This window comes from Hyla sarda, chromosome 2, assembly GCF_029499605.1.
Source record: "Hyla sarda isolate aHylSar1 chromosome 2, aHylSar1.hap1, whole genome shotgun sequence".
Taxonomy (NCBI): Eukaryota; Metazoa; Chordata; class Amphibia; order Anura; family Hylidae; genus Hyla; species Hyla sarda.
In genome coordinates, this window is record NC_079190.1 from 514,749,332 (window position 1) to 514,768,742 (window position 19,411).

General features: G+C 48.5%; 1 protein-coding gene across 6 annotated transcripts in view; it reads right to left on the reverse strand.

Moving 5' to 3' along the window:
• The window catches only part of SPAG17 (sperm associated antigen 17), a 251,166-nt gene that overhangs the window by 139,449 nt on the left and 92,306 nt on the right, over nucleotides 1-19,411 (reverse strand). For all 6 annotated transcript variants that reach the window (XM_056559983.1, XM_056559982.1, XM_056559981.1 and 3 more), the window contains exons 2-3: nucleotides 8,844-8,984; nucleotides 8,302-8,361 (exon numbers count right to left, since the gene is read on the reverse strand). In XM_056559983.1, coding sequence (XP_056415958.1) covers nucleotides 8,302-8,361; nucleotides 8,844-8,984 — 201 coding nt within the window. The remainder of the gene's footprint in view (nucleotides 1-8,301; nucleotides 8,362-8,843; nucleotides 8,985-19,411) is intronic.

Below are 19,411 nucleotides of genomic sequence, written 5' to 3' on the forward strand. Positions count from 1 at the left end.
ACTTGTTAATGTGCCTCATGTGAGCCTGAACGGGAGACCTGTCCGGCAGACAGAGGGTTAAGCCAATAAACTTAACAATCGAGTATGTGTTAAATGAGTCCGCGGAGAGCGCAGTGAACGCCGCTCGAGCGTTTCCCACCCTCCTGACCGCAGCGCCATTTATAACAACTTAAAACTCAGATGCATTTAAACTTTATGGGGCATCTCCGGGTGAAAACACAATATTTAGGGGCCGCGCAATTTGGTGACCGCAGAGTCTGAGGGACGGATAATAAAACGGTCGTAAGCGTCAGAGTAAACAGGTCGGTGCTTCATGGCTCCGGGTACGAGGAGGGTAAATACGGGGGGGATCCGGAGAGTACGGGGGGATTACAGAGACCTGTGACAGGTACAAGAGGAACAGAACCGTAATAAAGAACCGCAATATAGAACAGAACCGTAATACAGAACCGTAATACAAAACAGAACCGTAATACAAAACAGAACCATAATACAGAACAGAACCGTAATACAAAACAGAACCGTAATACAAAACAGAACCGTAATACAGAACAGAACCATAATAAAAACAGAACCGTAATACAGAACAGAACCGTAAAACAAAAAGGAACCGTAATACAAAACAGAACCGTAATAAAAAACAGAACCGTAATACAAAAAGGAACCGTAATACAAAACAGAACCATAATAAAAACAGAACCGTAATACAGAACAGAACCGTAAAACAAAAAGGAACCGTAATACAAAACAGAACCGTAATACAAAACAGAACCGTAATAAAAAACAGAACCGTAATACAAAAAGGAACCGTAATACAAAACAGAACCATAATAAAAACAGAACCGTAATACAGAACAGAACCATAATACAGAACAGAACCGTAATACAAAACAGAACCGTAATATAGAACCGTAATACAAAACAGAATCGTAATACAAAACAGAACCGTAATACAAAACAGAACCGTAATACAAAACAGAACCGTAATACAAAACAGAACCATAATACAAAACAGAACCATAATACAGAACAGAATCATAATACAAAACAGAACCGTAATACAGAACAGAACCGTAATACAGAACAGAACCGTAATACAAAAAGGAACCGTAATACAAAACAGAACCATAATACAGAACAGAACCGTAATACAAAACAGAACCATAATACAAAACAGAACCATAATACAGAACAGAACCGTAATACAAAACAGAACCGTAATACAAAACAGAACCATAATACAGAACAGAACCGTAATACAAAACAGAACCATAATACAGAACAGAACCGTAATACAAAACAGAAACGTAATACAGAACAGAACCGTAATACAGAACAGAACCGTAATACAGAACAGAACCGTAATACAAAACAGAACCGTAATACAAAACAGAACCGTAATACAGAACAGAACCGTAATACAAAACAGAACCGTAATACAAAACAGAACCGTAATACAAAAAGGAACCGTAATACAAAACAGAACAATAATACAGAACATAACCGTAATACAAAGCAGAACCATAATACAGAACAGAACCGTAATACAAAACAGAACCATAATACAGAACAGAACCGTAATACAAAACAGAACCGTAATACAGAACAGAACCGTAATACAAAAAGGAACCGTAATACAAAACAGAACCGTAATACAAAACAGAACCGTAATACAAAACAGAACCGTAATACAAAAAGGAACCGTAATACAAAACAGAACCATAATACAGAACAGAACCGTAATACAAAACAGAACCGTAATACAGAACAGAACCGTAATACAAAACAGAACCATAATACAGAACAGAACCGTAATACAAAACAGAACCGTAATACAGAGCAGAACCGTAATACAAAACAGAACCATAATACAGAACAGAACCGTAATACAAAACAGAACCATAATACAGAACAGAACCGTAATATAAAACAGAACCGTAATACAGAACAGAACCGTAATACAAAACAGAACCGTAATACAGAACAGTACCGTAATACAAAACAGAACCATAATACAGAACAGAACCGTAATACAAAAAGGAACCGTAATACAAAACAGAACCGTAATACAAAACAGAACCGTAATACAAACAGAACCATAATACAGAACAGAACCATAATACAGAACAGAACCGTAATACAAAACAGAACCATAATACAGAACATAACCCTAATCTAAACCAGAACCGTAATCTAGACCAGAACCGTAATCTAGATCAGAACCGTAATCTAGACCAGAGCCGTAATCTAGATCAGAACCGTAATCTAGACCAGAACCGTAATCTAGATCTTGAACCATAATACAGAACATAACCCTAATCTAAACCAGAACCGTAATCTAGACCAGAACCGTAATCTAGATCAGAACAGTAATCTAGACCAGAACTGTAATCTAGATCAGAACCATAATCTAGACCAGAACCGTAATCTAGACCAGAACCGTAATACAAAACAGAACCATAATATAGAACATAACCATAATCTAGACCAGAACAGTAATCTAGAACAGAACAGTAATCTAGAACAGAACAGTAATCTAGAACAGAACCGTAATACAAAACTGAACTGTAATACAAAACAGAACCTTAATATAGAACAAAAACATAATAGAGAACAGAACCGTAATCTATGACAGAATCGTAATCTAGAACAGAACTGTAAAATAAAACAGAACCGTAATATAGAACAGAACCGTAATATAGAAAAGAACCGTTACATAGAACAGAACCATAATCAAGAACAGAACAGTAATATAGAAAAGAACTGTTATATAGAACAGAACCGTAAAATAGTAAAAGAACCGTTATATAGAATAGAACCGTAACCGAGAACAAAAGCGTAATATAGAACAGAACAGTAATGTAGTACAGAACCGTAATATAGAACAGAACCGTTATATAGAACAAAACTGTAATATAGAACAGAACAGAATGGTAAAATAGAACAGAACTGAAATATAGAACAGAACCTTTATACAGAACAGAACAGTAATCTAGAACACAACCGTAATATAGAACAGGACCCTAATTTAGAACAGAACCACAATATTTAACAGAAACGTCATATAGAACAGAACCGTAATACAAAACAGAACCGTTATATAGGACAGAACCGTAATATAGAGCAGAACCATAACAAAGAACAGAACTGTAATATAAAACAGAACCGTAATCTAGAACAGAACCGTAATACAGAAAAAAACCGTAACCTAGAACAGAACCTTAATGTAGAATAGAACCCTAATATAGAACAGAACCACCCCTCACCTCATAATACAGAACAGAACCGCCCCTCACCTCATAATACAGTACAGAACCGCCCCTCACCTCATAATACAATACAGAACCGCCCCTCACCTCATAATACAGTACAGAACCGCCCCTCATCTCATAATACAGTACAGAACCGCCCCTCACCTCATAATACAGTACAGAACCACCCCTCACCTCATAATACAGAACAGAACCGCCCCTCACCTCATAATACAGTACAGAACCGCTCCTCACCTCATAATACAGTACAGAACCGCCCCTCATCTCATAATACAGTACAGAACCGCCCCTCACCTCATAATACAGTACAGAACCGCTCCTCACCTCATAATACAGTACAGAACCGCCCCTCACCTCATAATACAGTACAGAACCACCCCTCACCTCATAATACAGTACAGAACCGCCCCTCACCTCATAATACAGTACAGAACCGCTCCTCACCTCATAATACAGTACAGAACCGCCCCTCATCTCATAATACAGTACAGAACCGCCCCCTCACCTCATAATACAGTACAGAACCGCCCCTCACCTCATAATACAGTACAGAACCGCTCCTCACCTCATAATACAGTACAGAACCGCCCCTCACCTCATAATACAGAACAGAACCGCCCCTCACCTCATAATACAGTACAGAACCGCCCCTCACCTCATAATACAGTACAGAACCGCCCCTCACCTCATAATACAGAACAGAACCGCCCCTCACCTCATAATACAGTACAGAACCGCTCCTCACCTCATAATACAGTACAGAACCGCCCCTCACCTCATAATACAGTACAGAACCGCTCCTCACCTCATAATACAGTACAGAACCGCCCCTCATCTCATAATACAGTACAGAACCGCCCCCTCACCTCATAATACAGTACAGAACCGCCCCTCACCTCATAATACAGTACAGAACCGATCCTCACCTCATAATACAGTACAGAACCGCCCCTCACCTCATAATACAGAACAGAACCGCCCCTCACCTCATAATACAGTACAGAACCGCCCCTCACCTCATAATACAGTACAGAACCGCCCCTCACCTCATAATACAGAACAGAACCGCTCCTCACCTCATAATACAGTACAGAACCGCTCCTCACCTCATAATACAGAACCGCCCCTCACCTCATAATACAGTACAGAACCCCCCCTCACCTCATAATACAGAACAGAACCGCCCCTCACCTCATAATACAGTACAGAACCGCTCCTCACCTCATAATACAGTACAGAACCGCTCCTCACCTCATAATACAGTACAGAACCGCCCCTCACCTCATAATACAGTATAGAACCGCCCCTCACCTCATAATACAGAACAGAACCGCCCCTCACCTCATAATACAGTACAGAACCGCTCCTCACCTCATAATACAGTACAGAACCGCCCCTCACCTCATAATACAGAACAGAACCGCCCCTCACCTCATAATACAGTACAGAACCGCTCCTCACCTCATAATACAGTACAGAACCGCCCCTCACCTCATAATACAGTATAGAACCGCCCCTCACCTCATAATACAGAACAGAACCGCCCCTCACCTCATAATACAGTACAGAACCGCTCCTCACCTCATAATACAGTACAGAACCGCCCCTCACCTCATAATACAGAACAGAACCGCCCCTCACCTCATAATACAGTACAGAACCGCCCCTCACCTCATAATACAGTACAGAACCCCCCCTCACCTCATAATACAGAACAGAACCGTCCCTCACCTCATAATACAGTACAGAACCCCCCCTCACCTCATAATACAGTACAGAACCGCCCCTCACCTCATAATACAGAACAGAACCGCTCCTCACCTCATAATACAGTACAGAACCGCCCCTCACCTCATAATACAGAACAGAACCGCCCCTCACCTCATAATACAGTACAGAACCGCCCCTCACCTCATAATACAGTACAGAACCCCCCCTCACCTCATAATACAGAACAGAACCGTCCCTCACCTCATAATACAGTACAGAACCCCCCCTCACCTCATAATACAGTACAGAACCGCCTCTCACCTCATAATACAGGACAGAACCGGCCTTCACCTCATAATACAGAACAGAACCGCCCCTAACCTCATAATACAGTACAGAACCTCCCCTCACCTCATAATACAGTACAGAACCGCCCCTCACCTCATAATACAGTACAGAATCGGCCTTCACCTCATAATACAGAACCGCCCCTCACCTCATAATACAGTACAGAACCTCCCCTCACCTCATAATACAGTACAGAACCGCCCCTCACCTCATAATACAGTACAGAACCGTCCCTCACCTCATAATACAGTACAGAACCACCCCTCACCTCATAATACAGTACAGAATCGCCCCTCACCTCATAATACAGTACAGAACCGCCCCTCACCTCATAATACAGAACAGAACCGTCCCTCACCTCATAATACAGTACAGAACCGCCCCTCACCTCATAATACAGTACAGAACCGCCCCTCACCTCATAATACAGTACAGAACCGCCCCTCACCTCATAATACAGTACAGAACCGCCCCTCACCTCATAATACAGTACAGAACCGCTCCTCACCTCATAATACAGAACAGAACCGCTCCTCACCTCATAATACAGTACAGAACCGCCCCTCACCTCATAATACAGAACCGCCCCTCAACTCATAATACAGTACAGAACCGCTCCTCACCTCATAATACAGTACAGAACCGTCCCTCACCTCACAATACAGTACAGAACCGCCCCTCACCTCATAATACAGTACAGAACCGCCCCTCACCTCATAATACAGTACAGAACCGCCCCTCACCTCATAATACAGTACAGAACCGCTCCTCACCTCATAATACAGAACAGAACCGCTCCTCACCTCATAATACAGTACAGAACCGCCCCTCACCTCATAATACAGAACCGCCCCTCAACTCATAATACAGTACAGAACCGCTCCTCATCTCATAATACAGTACAGAACCGTCCCTCACCTCATAATACAGTACAGAACCGCCCCTCACCTCATAATACAGAACCGCCCCTCAACTCATAATACAGTACAGAACCGCTCCTCACCTCATAATACAGTACAGAACCGCCCCTCATCTCATAATACAGTACAGAACCGCCCCTCACCTCATAAAACAGAACAGAATCGCCCCTCACCTCATAATACAGTACAGAACCGCCCCTCACCCCATAATACAGTACAGAACCGCCCCTCACCTCATAATACAGAACAGAACCGCCCCTCACCTCATAATACAGAACAGAACCGCCCCTCATCTCATAATACAGAACAGAACCGCCCCTCACCTCATAATACAGTACAGAACCGCTCCTCACCTCATAATACAGTACAGAACCGCCCCTCACCTCATAATACAGTACAGAACCGTCCCTCACCTCATAATACAGTACAGAACCGCCCCTCACCTCATAATACAGAACAGAACCGCCCCTCACCTCATAATACAGTACAGAACCGCTCCTCACCTCATAATACAGAACCGCCCCTCACCTCATAATACAGAACAGAACCGCCCCTCACCTCATAATACAGTACAGAACCGCTCCTCACCTCATAATACAGAACCGCCCCTCAACTCATAATACAGAACAGAACCGCCCCTCAACTCATAATACAGTACAGAACCGCCCCTCACCTCATAATACAGAACAGAACCTCCCCTCACCTCATAATACAATACAGAACCGCCCCTCACCTCATAATACAGTAAAGAACCGCTCCTCACCTCATAATACAGAACAGAACCGCCCCTCACCTCATAATACAGAACAGAACCTTCCCTCACCTCATAATACAGTACAGAACCGCCCCCTCACCTCATAATACAGTACAGAACCGCCCCCTCACCTCATAATACAGTACAGAACCGCTCCTCACCTCATAATACAGTACAGAACCGCTCCTCACCTCATAATACAGTACAGAACCGCCCCTCACCTCATAATACAGTACAGAACCGCTCCTCACCTCATAATACAGTACAGAACCGCCCCCTCACCTCATAATACAGTACAGAACCGCCCCTCACCTCATAATACAGTACAGAACCGCTCCTCACCTCATAATACAGTACAGAACCGCTCCTCACCTCATAATACAGAACAGAACCGCTCCTCACCTCATAGTACAGAACAGAACCGCTCCTCACCTCATAGTACAGAACAGAACCGCCCCTCACCTCATAATACAGTACAGAACCGCCCCTCACCTCATAATACAGTACAGAACCGCCCCTCACCTCATAATACAGAACAGAACCGCCCCTCACCTCATAATACAGTACAGAACCGCCCCTCACCTCATAATACAGAACAGAACCGCTCCTCACCTCATAATACAGAACAGAACCGCCCCTCACCTCATAATACAGAACAGAACCGCCCCTCACCTCATAATACAGAACAGAACCGCCCCTCACCTCATAATACAGAACAGAACCGCTCCTCACCTCATAATACAGTACAGAACCGCCCCTCAACTCATAATACAGAACAGAACCGCCCCTCACCTCATAATACAGTATAGAACCGCTCCTCACCTCATAATACAGAACCGCCCCTCAACTCATAATACAGTACAGAACCCCCCCTCACCTCATAATACAGTACAGAACCGCCCCTCACCTCATAATACTGTACAGAACCGCTCCTCACCTCATAATACAGTACAGAACCGCCCCTCACCTCATAATACAGTACAGAACCGCCCCTCACCTCATAATACAGTACAGAACCGCCCCTCACCTCATAATACAGTACAGAACCGCCCCTCACCTCATAATACAGTACAGAACCGCCCCTCACCTCATAATACAGAACAGAACTGCTCCTCACCTCATAATACAATACAGAACCGCCCCTCACCTCATAATACAGTACAGAACCGCCCCTCACCTCATAATACAGTACAGAACCGCCCCTCACCTCATAATACAGCACAGAGCCACCCCTCACCTCATAATACAGTACAGAACCGCCCCTCACCTCATAATACAGTACAGAACCGCCCCTCACCTCATAATAAAGAGGAGCATCCTTCGTCTTCTTCACTTTGGGGTTTCCAAGTTCATTCACCTAAAAAAAAAAATATTAAAAAGGGAAATAATTGGGAAAATACTGAATATCTAAAATAAATATCTATCTCATATCTATTTCATATCTATTTATCTATCTCATATCTATCTATCTATCTATCTATCTCATATCTATCTCATATCTATTTATCTATCTATCTATCTATCTATCTATCTCATATCTATCTGTCTCATATCTATCCATCCATCTATCTCATATCTATCCATCTATCTCATATCTATCCATCTCATATCTATCAATCTATCTCATATCTATCTCATATCTATCCATCTATCTCATATCTATTTATCTATCTCATATCTATCTCATATCTATCTCATATCTATCTATCTATTTATCTCATATCTATCTCAAATGTATCTATCTGTCTATCTCATATCTATCTATCTCATATCTATCTATCACATATCACGTGGAGGTGCTGCTGACATCATACGCTGCCGCCCGGTCATACACGGTACCTGTTGTAGAACCTTGTCCCAGGACACCAGGCTGAAGAGTCTGCGCTGGGGGCCCCACACGGCTTGTGCTAGGGCCCGGGTGTGGACTTCATCTTCTTCCTGGTTCTCCACCACAAGAGCGATGTTCACCTTCCAGGAGTCCTGAAATAATAATAGTCGGAGGTCAGGGGTCATTGTGTGATGGTCTCCGCACTAACACAACACTTTTCCATCCCACAAATACAACATATACAGGTATAAAGCCGCTATACTGACAGGTGGACTACATCTGGTGTCCTGAGGCCCCGGGCTATGCTGCAGTATACAGCTGGACACCTTTATGATGGTATTCTGAAATATACCTAAGAGAGTGCCGACCATCAGTGACCAGGACACCTCCTGTCCTCCACCTTGTCTATAATAGAGGGAAGCCCCGCTGGACAGTATTGCTGGACAGTATGACCAACGTGTCACCTACAAGGAGCCTTCAGGAGGAAGAAGGGGTCTGCTCTCCTACAAGGAGCCTTCAGGAGGACAGAGGGGTCTGCTCTCCTACAAGGAGCCTTCAGGAGGACAGAGGGGTCTGCTCTCCTACAAGGAACCTTCAGGAGGACAGAGAGGTCTGCTCTCTTACAAGGAACCTTCAGGAGGACGGAGGGGTCTGCTCTCCTACAAGGAGCCTTCAGGAGGACAGAGGGGTCTGCTCTCCTACAAGGAGCCTTCAGGAGGACGGAGGGGTCTACTATCCTACAAGGAGCCTTCAGGAGGACGGAGGGGTCTTCTCTCCTACAAGGAGCCTTCAGGAGGACGGAGGGGTCTGCTCTCCTACAAGGAGCCTTCAGGAGGAAGAAGGGGTCTGCTCTCCTACAAGGAGCCTTCAGGAGGACAGAGGGGTCTGCTCTCCTACAAGGAGCTTTCAGGAGGACGGAGGGGTCCGCTCTCCTACAAGGAACGTTCAGGAGGACGGAGGGGTCTGCTCTCTTACAAGGAACCTTCAGGAGGACGGAGGGGTCTGCTCTCCTACAAGGAGCCTTCTGGAGGTTAGAGGGGTCTGCTCTCCTACAAGGAACCTTCAGGAGGACAGAGGGTCTACTCTCCTACAAGGAGCCTTCAGGAGGACAGAGGGTCTACTCTACTACAAGGAGCCTTCAGGAGGACGGAGGGTCTACTCTCCTACAAGGAGCCTTCAGGAGGACAGAGGGGTCTACTCTCCTACAAGGAGCCTTCAGGAGGACGGAGGGTCTACTCTCCTACAAGGAGCCTTCAGGAGGACAGAGGGTCTACTATCCTACAAGGAGCCTTCAGGAGGTTAGAGGGGTCTGCTCTCCTACAAGGAGCCTTCAGGAGGTTAGAGGGGTCTGCTCTCCTACAAGGAGCCTTCAGGAGGTTAGAGGAGTCTGCTCTCCTACAAGGAGCCTTCAGGAGGACGGAGGGGTCTGCTCTCTTACAAGGAGCCTTCAGGAAGACGGAGGGGTCTGCTCTCCTACAAGGAGCCTTCAGGAGGACGGAGGGGTCTGCTCTCCTACAAGGAACCTTCAGGAGGACAGAGGGTCTACTCTCCTACAAGGAGCCTTCAGGAGGATGGAGGGGTCTGCTCTCCTACAAGGAGCCTTCAGGAGGACAGAGGGGTCTGCTCTCTTACAAGGAACCTTCAGGAGGACGGAGGGGTCTGCTCTCCTACAAGGAGCCTTCAGGAGGACGAAGGGGTCTGCTCTCCTACAAGGAGCCTTCAGGAGGACAGAGGGGTCTGCTCTCCTACAAGGAGACTACAGGAGGACGGAGGGGTCTGCTCTCCTACAAGGAACCTTCAGGAGGACGGAGGGGTCTGCTCTCTTACAAGGAACCTTCAGGAGGACAGAGGGGTGTGCTCTCCTACAAGGAGCCTTCTGGAGGTTAGAGGGGTCTGCTCTTCTACAAGGAACCTTCAGGAGGACAGAGGGTCTACTCTCCTACAAGAGCCTTCAGGAGGACGGAGGGTCTACTCTCCTACAAGGAGCCTTCAGGAGGACAGAGGGGTCTACTCTCCTACAAGGAGCCTTCAGGAGGACGGAGGGTCTACTCTCCTACAAGGAGCCTTCAGGAGGACAGAGGGTCTACTATCCTACAAGGAGCCTTCAGGAGGACGGAGGGGTCTGCTCTCCTACAAGGAACCTTCAGGAGGACAGAGGGTCTACTCTCCTACAAGGAACCTTCAGGAGGATGGAGGGGTCTGCTCTCCTACAAGGAGCCTTCAGGAGGACCGAGGGATCTACTCTCCTACAAGGAGCCTTCAGGAGGACAGAGTGTGTACTCTCCTACAAGGAGCCTTCAGGAGGACCGAGGGATCTACTCTCCTACAAGGAGCCTTCAGGAGGACAGAGGGGTCTGCTCTCCTACAAGGAACCTTCAGGAGGACAGAGAGGTCTGCTCTCTTACAAGGAACCTTCAGGAGGACGGAGGGGTCTGCTCTCCTACAAGGAGCCTTCAGGAGGACAGAGGGGTCTGCTCTCCTACAAGGAGCCTTCAGGAGGACGGAGGGGTCTACTATCCTACAAGGAGCCTTCAGGAGGACGGAGGAGTCTTCTCTCCTACAAGGAGCCTTCAGGAGGACGGAGGGGTCTGCTCTCCTACAAGGAGCCTTCAGGAGGAAGAAGGGGTCTGCTCTCCTACAAGGAGCCTTCAGGAGGACAGAGGGGTCTGCTCTCCTACAAGGAGCCTTCAGGAGGATGGAGGGGTCCGCTCTCCTACAAGGAACGTTCAGGAGGACGGAGGGGTCTGCTCTCTTACAAGGAACCTTCAGGAGGACGGAGGGGTCTGCTCTCCTACAAGGAGCCTTCTGGAGGTTAGAGGGGTCTGCTCTCTTACAAGGAGCCTTCAGGAGGACAGAGGGTCTACTCTCCTACAAGGAGCCTTCAGGATGACAGAGGGGTCTACTCTCCTACAAGGAGCCTTCAGGAGGACGGAGGGTCTACTCTCCTACAAGGAGCCTTCAGGAGGTTGAGGGGTCTGCTCTCCTACAAGGAGCCTTCAGGAGGTTGAGGGGTCTGCTCTCCTACAAGGAACCTTCAGGAGGACAGAGGGTCTACTCTCCTACAAGGAGCCTTCAGGAGGATGGAGGGGTCTGCTCTCCTACAAGGAGCCTTCAGGAGGATAGAGGGGTCTGCTCTCCTACAAGGAACCTTCAGGAGGACAGAGGGTCTACTCTCCTACAAGGAGCCTTCAGGAGGACGGAGGGGTCTGCTCTCCTACAAGGAGCCTTCAGGAGGACAGAGGGGTCTGCTCTCCTACAAGGAACCTTCAGGAGGACAGAGGGTCTACTCTCCTACAAGGAACCTTCAGGAGGATGGAGGGGTCTGCTCTCCTACAAGGAGCCTTCAGGAGGACCGAGGGATCTACTCTCCTACAAGGAGCCTTCAGGAGGACAGAGGGTCTACTCTTCTACAAGGAGCCTTCAGGAGGACAGAGGGTCTACTCTCCTACAAGGAGCTTTCAGGAGGACGGAGGGTCTACTCTCCTACAAGGAGCCTTCAGGAGGACAGAGGGGTCTACTCTCCTACAAGGAGCCTTCAGGAGGACGGAGGGTCTACTCTCCTACAAGGAGCCTTCAGGAGGACAGAGGGTCTACTATCCTACAAGGAGCCTTCAGGAGGTTAGAGGGGTCCGCTCTCCTACAAGGAGCCTTCAGGAGGATGGAGGGGTCTGCTCTCCTACAAGGAGCCTTCAGGAGGTTAGAGGGGTCCGCTCTCCTACAAGGAGCCTTCAGGAGGTTGAGGGGTCTGCTCTCCTACAAGGAACCTTCAGGAGGACAGAGGGTCTACTCTCCTACAAGGAACCTTCAGGAGGATGGAGGGGTCTGCTCTCCTACAAGGAGCCTTCAGGAGGACCGAGGGATCTACTCTCCTACAAGGAGCCTTCAGGAGGACAGAGGGTCTACTCTCCTACAAGGAGCCTTCAGGAGGACCGAGGGATCTACTCTCCTACAAGGAGCCTTCAGGAGGATAGAGGGGTCTGCTCTCCTACAAGGAACCTTCAGGAGGACAGAGGGTCTACTCTCCTACAAGGAGCCTTCAGGAGGACGGAGGGGTCTGCTCTCCTACAAGGAGCCTTCAGGAGGACAGAGGGGTCTGCTCTCCTACAAGGAACCTTCAGGAGGACAGAGGGTCTACTCTCCTACAAGGAACCTTCAGGAGGATGGAGGGGTCTGCTCTCCTACAAGGAGCCTTCAGGAGGACCGAGGGATCTACTCTCCTACAAGCAGCCTTCAGGAGGACAGAGTGTGTACTCTCCTACAAGGAGCCTTCAGGAGGACCGAGGGATCTACTCTCCTACAAGGAGCCTTCAGGAGGACAGAGGGGTCTGCTCTCCTACAAGGAACCTTCAGGAGGACAGAGAGGTCTGCTCTCTTACAAGGAACCTTCAGGAGGACGGAGGGGTCTGCTCTCCTACAAGGAGCCTTCAGGAGGACAGAGGGGTCTGCTCTCCTACAAGGAGCCTTCAGGAGGACGGAGGGGTCTACTATCCTACAAGGAGCCTTCAGGAGGACGGAGGGGTCTTCTCTCCTACAAGGAGCCTTCAGGAGGACGGAGGGGTCTGCTCTCCTACAAGGAGCCTTCAGGAGGAAGAAGGGGTCTGCTCTCCTACAAGGAGCCTTCAGGAGGACAGAGGGGTCTGCTCTCCTACAAGGAGCCTTCAGGAGGATGGAGGGGTCCGCTCTCCTACAAGGAACGTTCAGGAGGACGGAGGGGTCTGCTATCTTACAAGGAACCTTCAGGAGGACGGAGGGGTCTGCTCTCCTACAAGGAGCCTTCTGGAGGTTAGAGGGGTCTGCTCTCCTACAAGGAGCCTTCAGGAGGACAGAGGGTCTACTCTCCTACAAGGAGCCTTCAGGAGGACAGAGGGGTCTACTCTCCTACAAGGAGCCTTCAGGAGGACGGAGGGTCTACTCTCCTACAAGGAGCCTTCAGGAGGTTGAGGGGTCTGCTCTCCTACAAGGAGCCTTCAGGAGGTTGAGGGGTCTGCTCTCCTACAAGGAACCTTCAGGAGGACAGAGGGTCTACTCTCCTACAAGGAGCCTTCAGGAGGATGGAGGGGTCTGCTCTCCTACAAGGAGCCTTCAGGAGGACAGAGGGGTCTGCTCTCTTACAAGGAACCTTCAGGAGGACGGAGGGGTCTGCTCTCCTACAAGGAGCCTTCAGGAGGAAGAAGGGGTCTGCTCTCCTACAAGGAGCCTTCAGGAGGACAGAGGGGTCTGCTCTCCTACAAGGAGACTACAGGAGGATGGAGGGGTCTGCTCTCCTACAAGGAACCTTCAGGAGGACGGAGGGGTCTGCTCTCCTACAAGGAGCCTTCTGGAGGTTAGAGGGGTCTGCTCTCCTACAAGGAACCTTCAGGAGGACAGAGGGTCTACTCTCCTACAAGGAGCCTTCAGGAGGACGGAGGGGTCTGCTCTCCTACAAGGAGCTTTCAGGAGGACGGAGGGGTCTGCTCTCCTACAAGAAGCCTTCAGGAGGATGGAGGGGTCTGTTCTCCTACTAGGAGCATTCAGGAGGACGGAGGGGTCTGCTCTCCTACAAGGAGCCTTCAGGAGGACGGAGAGGTCTGCTATCCTACAAGGAGCCTTCAGGAGGACGGAGGGGTCTACTATCCTACAAGGAACCTTCAAGAGGACAGAGGGGTCTGCTCTCCTACAAGGAGCCTTCAGGAGGACGGAGGGGTCTACTCTCCTACAAGGAGCCTTCAGGAGGACGGAGGGGTTGGCTCTCCTTGGAGGGTGGAGTCTTGGTGGTCTGGTAGAGGTGTACGACCACTATAGCAAACACAGCGACGAGTGGAGCTCCGTTACACCAGTGGTGGCGCTGGAGCAAGGAAGTTAAGAGAATTAACCTGTCCTCTTATCCCGTCCTCCTATCCCGTCCTCCTCTCTCGACCTCTTATTCCTTCCTCCTATCTCGACCTCCTATACCCTCCTCCTATCCCGACCTCCTATCCCGACCTCCTATCTCGACCTCCAATCCCGACCTCCAATCCCGAAACCTCCTATCCCGACCTCCTATCCCGACCTCCTATCCCGACCTCCTATCCCGACCTCCCATCTCGACCTCCAATCCTGACCTTCTATCCCGACCTCCAATCCTGACCTTCTAACCCGACCTCCTATCTCTACCTCCTATCCCGTCCTGCTATCTCGACCACATATCCCATCCTCCTAACTCGACCTCCTATCTTGACCTCCTATCCCGACCTCCTATTTGGACCTGCTATCCCGACCTCCCATCCCGTCCTGTAATATGTGACCAGGTAATGAAATATCTCCAGCCGTATGGAAGTTATGTGGGAACATACATTTCCAATTGATTTGCATGGGACTTTAAACAAAAACTCTGACCCTCACAAATGGGGGTAGTTAAGGGTTAAATTAACTACCCTATATTTTAAGTGGACATATAAGTAACATGTGACCAAGTATTTTCGAAATATCTCCAGGAATTTGGAAGTTATGCAGTAACATATATTTCCCATAGACGTGTATGGGACTTTAAAAAAAAAAAAAACAAACAAACCTTTTTCACCCCTTTAAGGGTGGAATTTCGAAAAATCCTTTCTTATTCCTTGTCTACGTCTTAAAAACACTTGTGCAAAAATTCAGTTTCTAGGTCCAAGGGTTTAGGCTGGGTGTTGTCAGTGAGTCAGGTCTTCTCTTTTTATATATAAGATAATAGAGAAGACTGAGCTGTGATTGGTCACTGTGGGAAAAACACTCCACTTTTTCTCTCACACAGTTTGGTAAATCTTGGACTCTGTGTATTTAACCTTTTAAGGACGTGGGGCGTATGCATACGCCCGTGGGAATTCCGGTCCCCGCCGCTAGCCGGTTGGGGACCGGACCGGGATGCCTGCTGAAATCATTCAGCAGGCATCCCGGCACATCGCCGAGGGGGGTCCCCCCCCATGTCGGGGATCGCAGAAAATCGCATGTCTGAATTGAATTTTCTGCTATTCAGGGCTGATCGGGTCTCTGGTGACCCGATCACCTGGAAAATAGGGATGATCAGAGCTGTCAGTGACAGCCCTGATCATCCTGAGGGATAGGAGCGAGGTCGCAGTGCTGCGATCTCCTCCTATCCCCTGCCATTGGTCAGAATTGATTCTGACAAATGGCAGGGCAGGACAGTGGGTTGCCATGGCAGAAGAGGGAGGCAGGTACCTGCAGGAGAATATGCCTTGGGACCCCCGATCGTCGCTGGAGAGTGCTGGATCCTGGCACAGGTAGGGAAACGACAGTGGGGGGGGGGGGGAATGAAAGTGAAAGTAAAGTGATCTTTACTGTGGCAACCACTAAGACGGCCAAACTGCAACTCCCAGCATGCCCAGACAGCCTTTGGCTGTCTGGGCATGCTGGGAGTTGTAGTTTTGCAACATCTGGAGGGTCACAGTTTGGAGACCACTGTTACAGTGGTGCCCAAACGGTAGCCCTCCAGATGCTGCCAAACTCCAACTCTCAGCATGCCTAGACTGCCCAGGCATGCTGGGAGTTGTAGTTCTGTAACATCTGTCCCTTCAGAGTTTTCAATTTTCATGACATTTTTGATAATTGCTGCTCTACTTTGAAGCTCTCTAATGTTTTCAAAAAGCAAAAATATGTCCATTTTATGAGGCCAACACAAAGCGGACATATTGTATTTGTGAATAAAAATAAAATTTATTGGGAATATCCATTTTCCTTACAAGCAGAGAGCTTCAAAGTTAGAAAAATTCTAAATATTCAAAATTTTCATGAAGTTTGGGGATTTTTCACCAAAAAAGGATGCAAGTAACGCCGAAAATTTAGTAACGCCAAAATAAAGTAGAATATGTCACGAAAAAACAATCTCAGAATCAGAATATTCAGTAAAAGCGTTTTCGAGTCATTAATTCGTAAAGCAGCGGTGGTCAGAATTGCGAAAAAGGGCTCAGTCCTTAAGGGGTTAAAGGGCTCAGTCCTTAAGGGGTTAAAGGGTTACTCCACTACCCAGCGTCCGGAACATTGAGTTCCGAACGCTGTGTGCAGGCTTCCGTGTTCACGCCCGCCCCCTCGTGATGTCACGCCCCGTCATGTGACGTCACGTCCTGCCCCCTCGATGCAAATCTATGGGAGGGGGAGTGATGGTCGTCACGCCCCTCCCGTAGACTTGCATAGCGGGGGCGGGGGGTGACGTCACACGGGGGCGGAGTCGTTCCCTGTGGTCGCCGCACGGCAGTTTGTGAGCTGGCACCGCGGCATGCAGCTCAAGCAGGTGGGTGGCGAATACAAGATTCCAGGGGTCCCCAGAGGCGGGACCCCCGCGGTGAGACATCTTATCCCCTATCCTTTGGATAGAAGATAAGATGTCTCAGGGCCGGAGTATCCCTTTAAGAGTCTCCTCTGTCCTCCACTCGTTACCTGTATTAATGGCTCCTGTTTGAACTTGTTATCAGTATAAAAGACACCTGTCCACAACCTCAAACAGTCACACTCCAAACTCCACTATGGCCAAGACCAAAGAGCTGTCGAAGGACACCAGAAACAACATTGTAGACCTGCACCAGGCTGGGAAGACTGATTCTGCAATAGGCAAGCAGCTTGGTGTGAAGAAATCAACTGTGGGAGCAATTATTAGAAAATGGAAGACATACAAGACCACTGATAATCTCCCTCCATCTGGTGCTCCACAAAAGATCTCACCCCGTGATGTCAAAATGATCACAAGAACGGTGCAAAACTACAACTCCCAGCATGCCCAGACAGCCTTAGGTAAGTTTTTCCAAACCAGGGGGCCTTCAGCTGTTGCAAAACTACAACTCCCAGCATGCCAGGACAGCCGAAGGCTGTCCAGGCATGCTGGGAGTTGTAGTTCTGCAACAGCTGGAGGCACCCTGGTTGGAGAAGACTGCTTTACTGGCAGCTCTGCCTCCTCCATGCAGATTCCTGTCGCCGGTCGCTCTTTTTACTTCTGGCCGCAGCGCTCCGTGCTCCACCGCGCCAATAAAACACATAATCCCGTTCCATCATCTTTTCCCCGTATGCGGAGTGCCCCCCGCGCCAAGTGCTGAGATCATTCCTCTCACATTTGTTTCCAAATCATCTGCAGCCGCGGAGAAGGTTTTATTTAATGATTTACTGAATCCACAGAAAACTCCAGAAAGAAAAAAGACGACGACGACGACGACGTGATGGATGGAGAAGAAGAAGTCTCAGCCAAGAGCAGCGCCAACTAATGGTGTCCGCGGGGGAGGGGGGTCTGCACCCCAGAGCTGCACTCACTATTCTGCTGTTACATGATGTCTTATCCTCCAGAGCTGCACTCACTATTCTGCTGTTACATCATGTCTTCTCCTCCAGAGCTGCACTCACTATTCTGCTGTTACATCATGTCTTATCCTCCAGAGCTGCACTCACTCTTCTGCTGTTACATGATGTCTTATCCTCCAGAGCTGCACTCACTATTCTGCTGTTACATCATGTCTTATCCTCCAGAGCTGCACTCACTATTCTGCTGTTACATCATGTCTTATCCTCCAGAGCTGCACTCACTATTCTGCTGTTACATCATGTCTTATCCTCCAGAGCTGCACTCACTATTCTGCTGTTACATCATATCTTCTCCTCCAGAGCTGCACTCACTATTCTCCTGTTACATCCTGTCTTCTCCTCCAGAGCTGCACTCACTATTCTGCTGTTACATCAGGTCTTATCCTCCAGAGCTGCACTCACTATTCTGCTGTTACATCATGTCTTATCCTCCAGAGCTGCACTCACTATTCTGCTGTTACATCATGTCTCCATGACTCCCCTCCTGTCTCCTTGTTCGCTGGCTGCGCTATTTACCTGATATAGGAAAAGGCTTCTTATATGGAGAGTCACAGGTTGGGGGGCACATATCAGGGTTTCCCAATCAGTGTGCCCTCAGCTGTTGCAAAACTACAATTCCCAGTATGCATGCTGGGAGTTGTAGTTTGCTGCAGCTGGAGGCACCCAGGTGTGTGCTCTATACTGTAGTACTCGCCCTCCTCCTGGTTTGCATTATGTAGGGGGGACGTGGTTCACACGGAGGGGGGTGTCTGGGCCGCGCACATTATTGGGTGTGAATTGTGTCTTTAGTGGTTGAGTTCTGTTTAAACAGCCTGACACGTCTTTATGGATGTGGCTGCTCTGTGTCCGGGCGGCCACCGTGTGGCGCTGTGATTCCACGTAATGTCAGCAGGGATCCTGGCGCGGAGGGACACAGGATTACGCTGGTGTTGGGTGAAGCCTCTATAAATGGGGGCTCGGGGGCATTCAATCTGCTGAAACCCCTCAATACAATCACTGTGTTTCCATAGGAAAGAGTCCCAGCAGGACACAGCTGTGCGCCCAGCACCTCCACCCTTGTAGTGAGGGGTTAACCCTTCATGACCCAGACTACCACCACTAGTTAATGTACCCTGACCGACATTCAGCCCCCCGAACCCCACCAGCCCCTATGTCTATGTAGTCACAGCCCCGCCCCCTGTATGACATCACTGATATAATAGTAATAAAATGATATGTGATCACAGCCCCGCCCCCTATATGACATCACGGATATAATATAATGACATGTGATCGCAGCCCC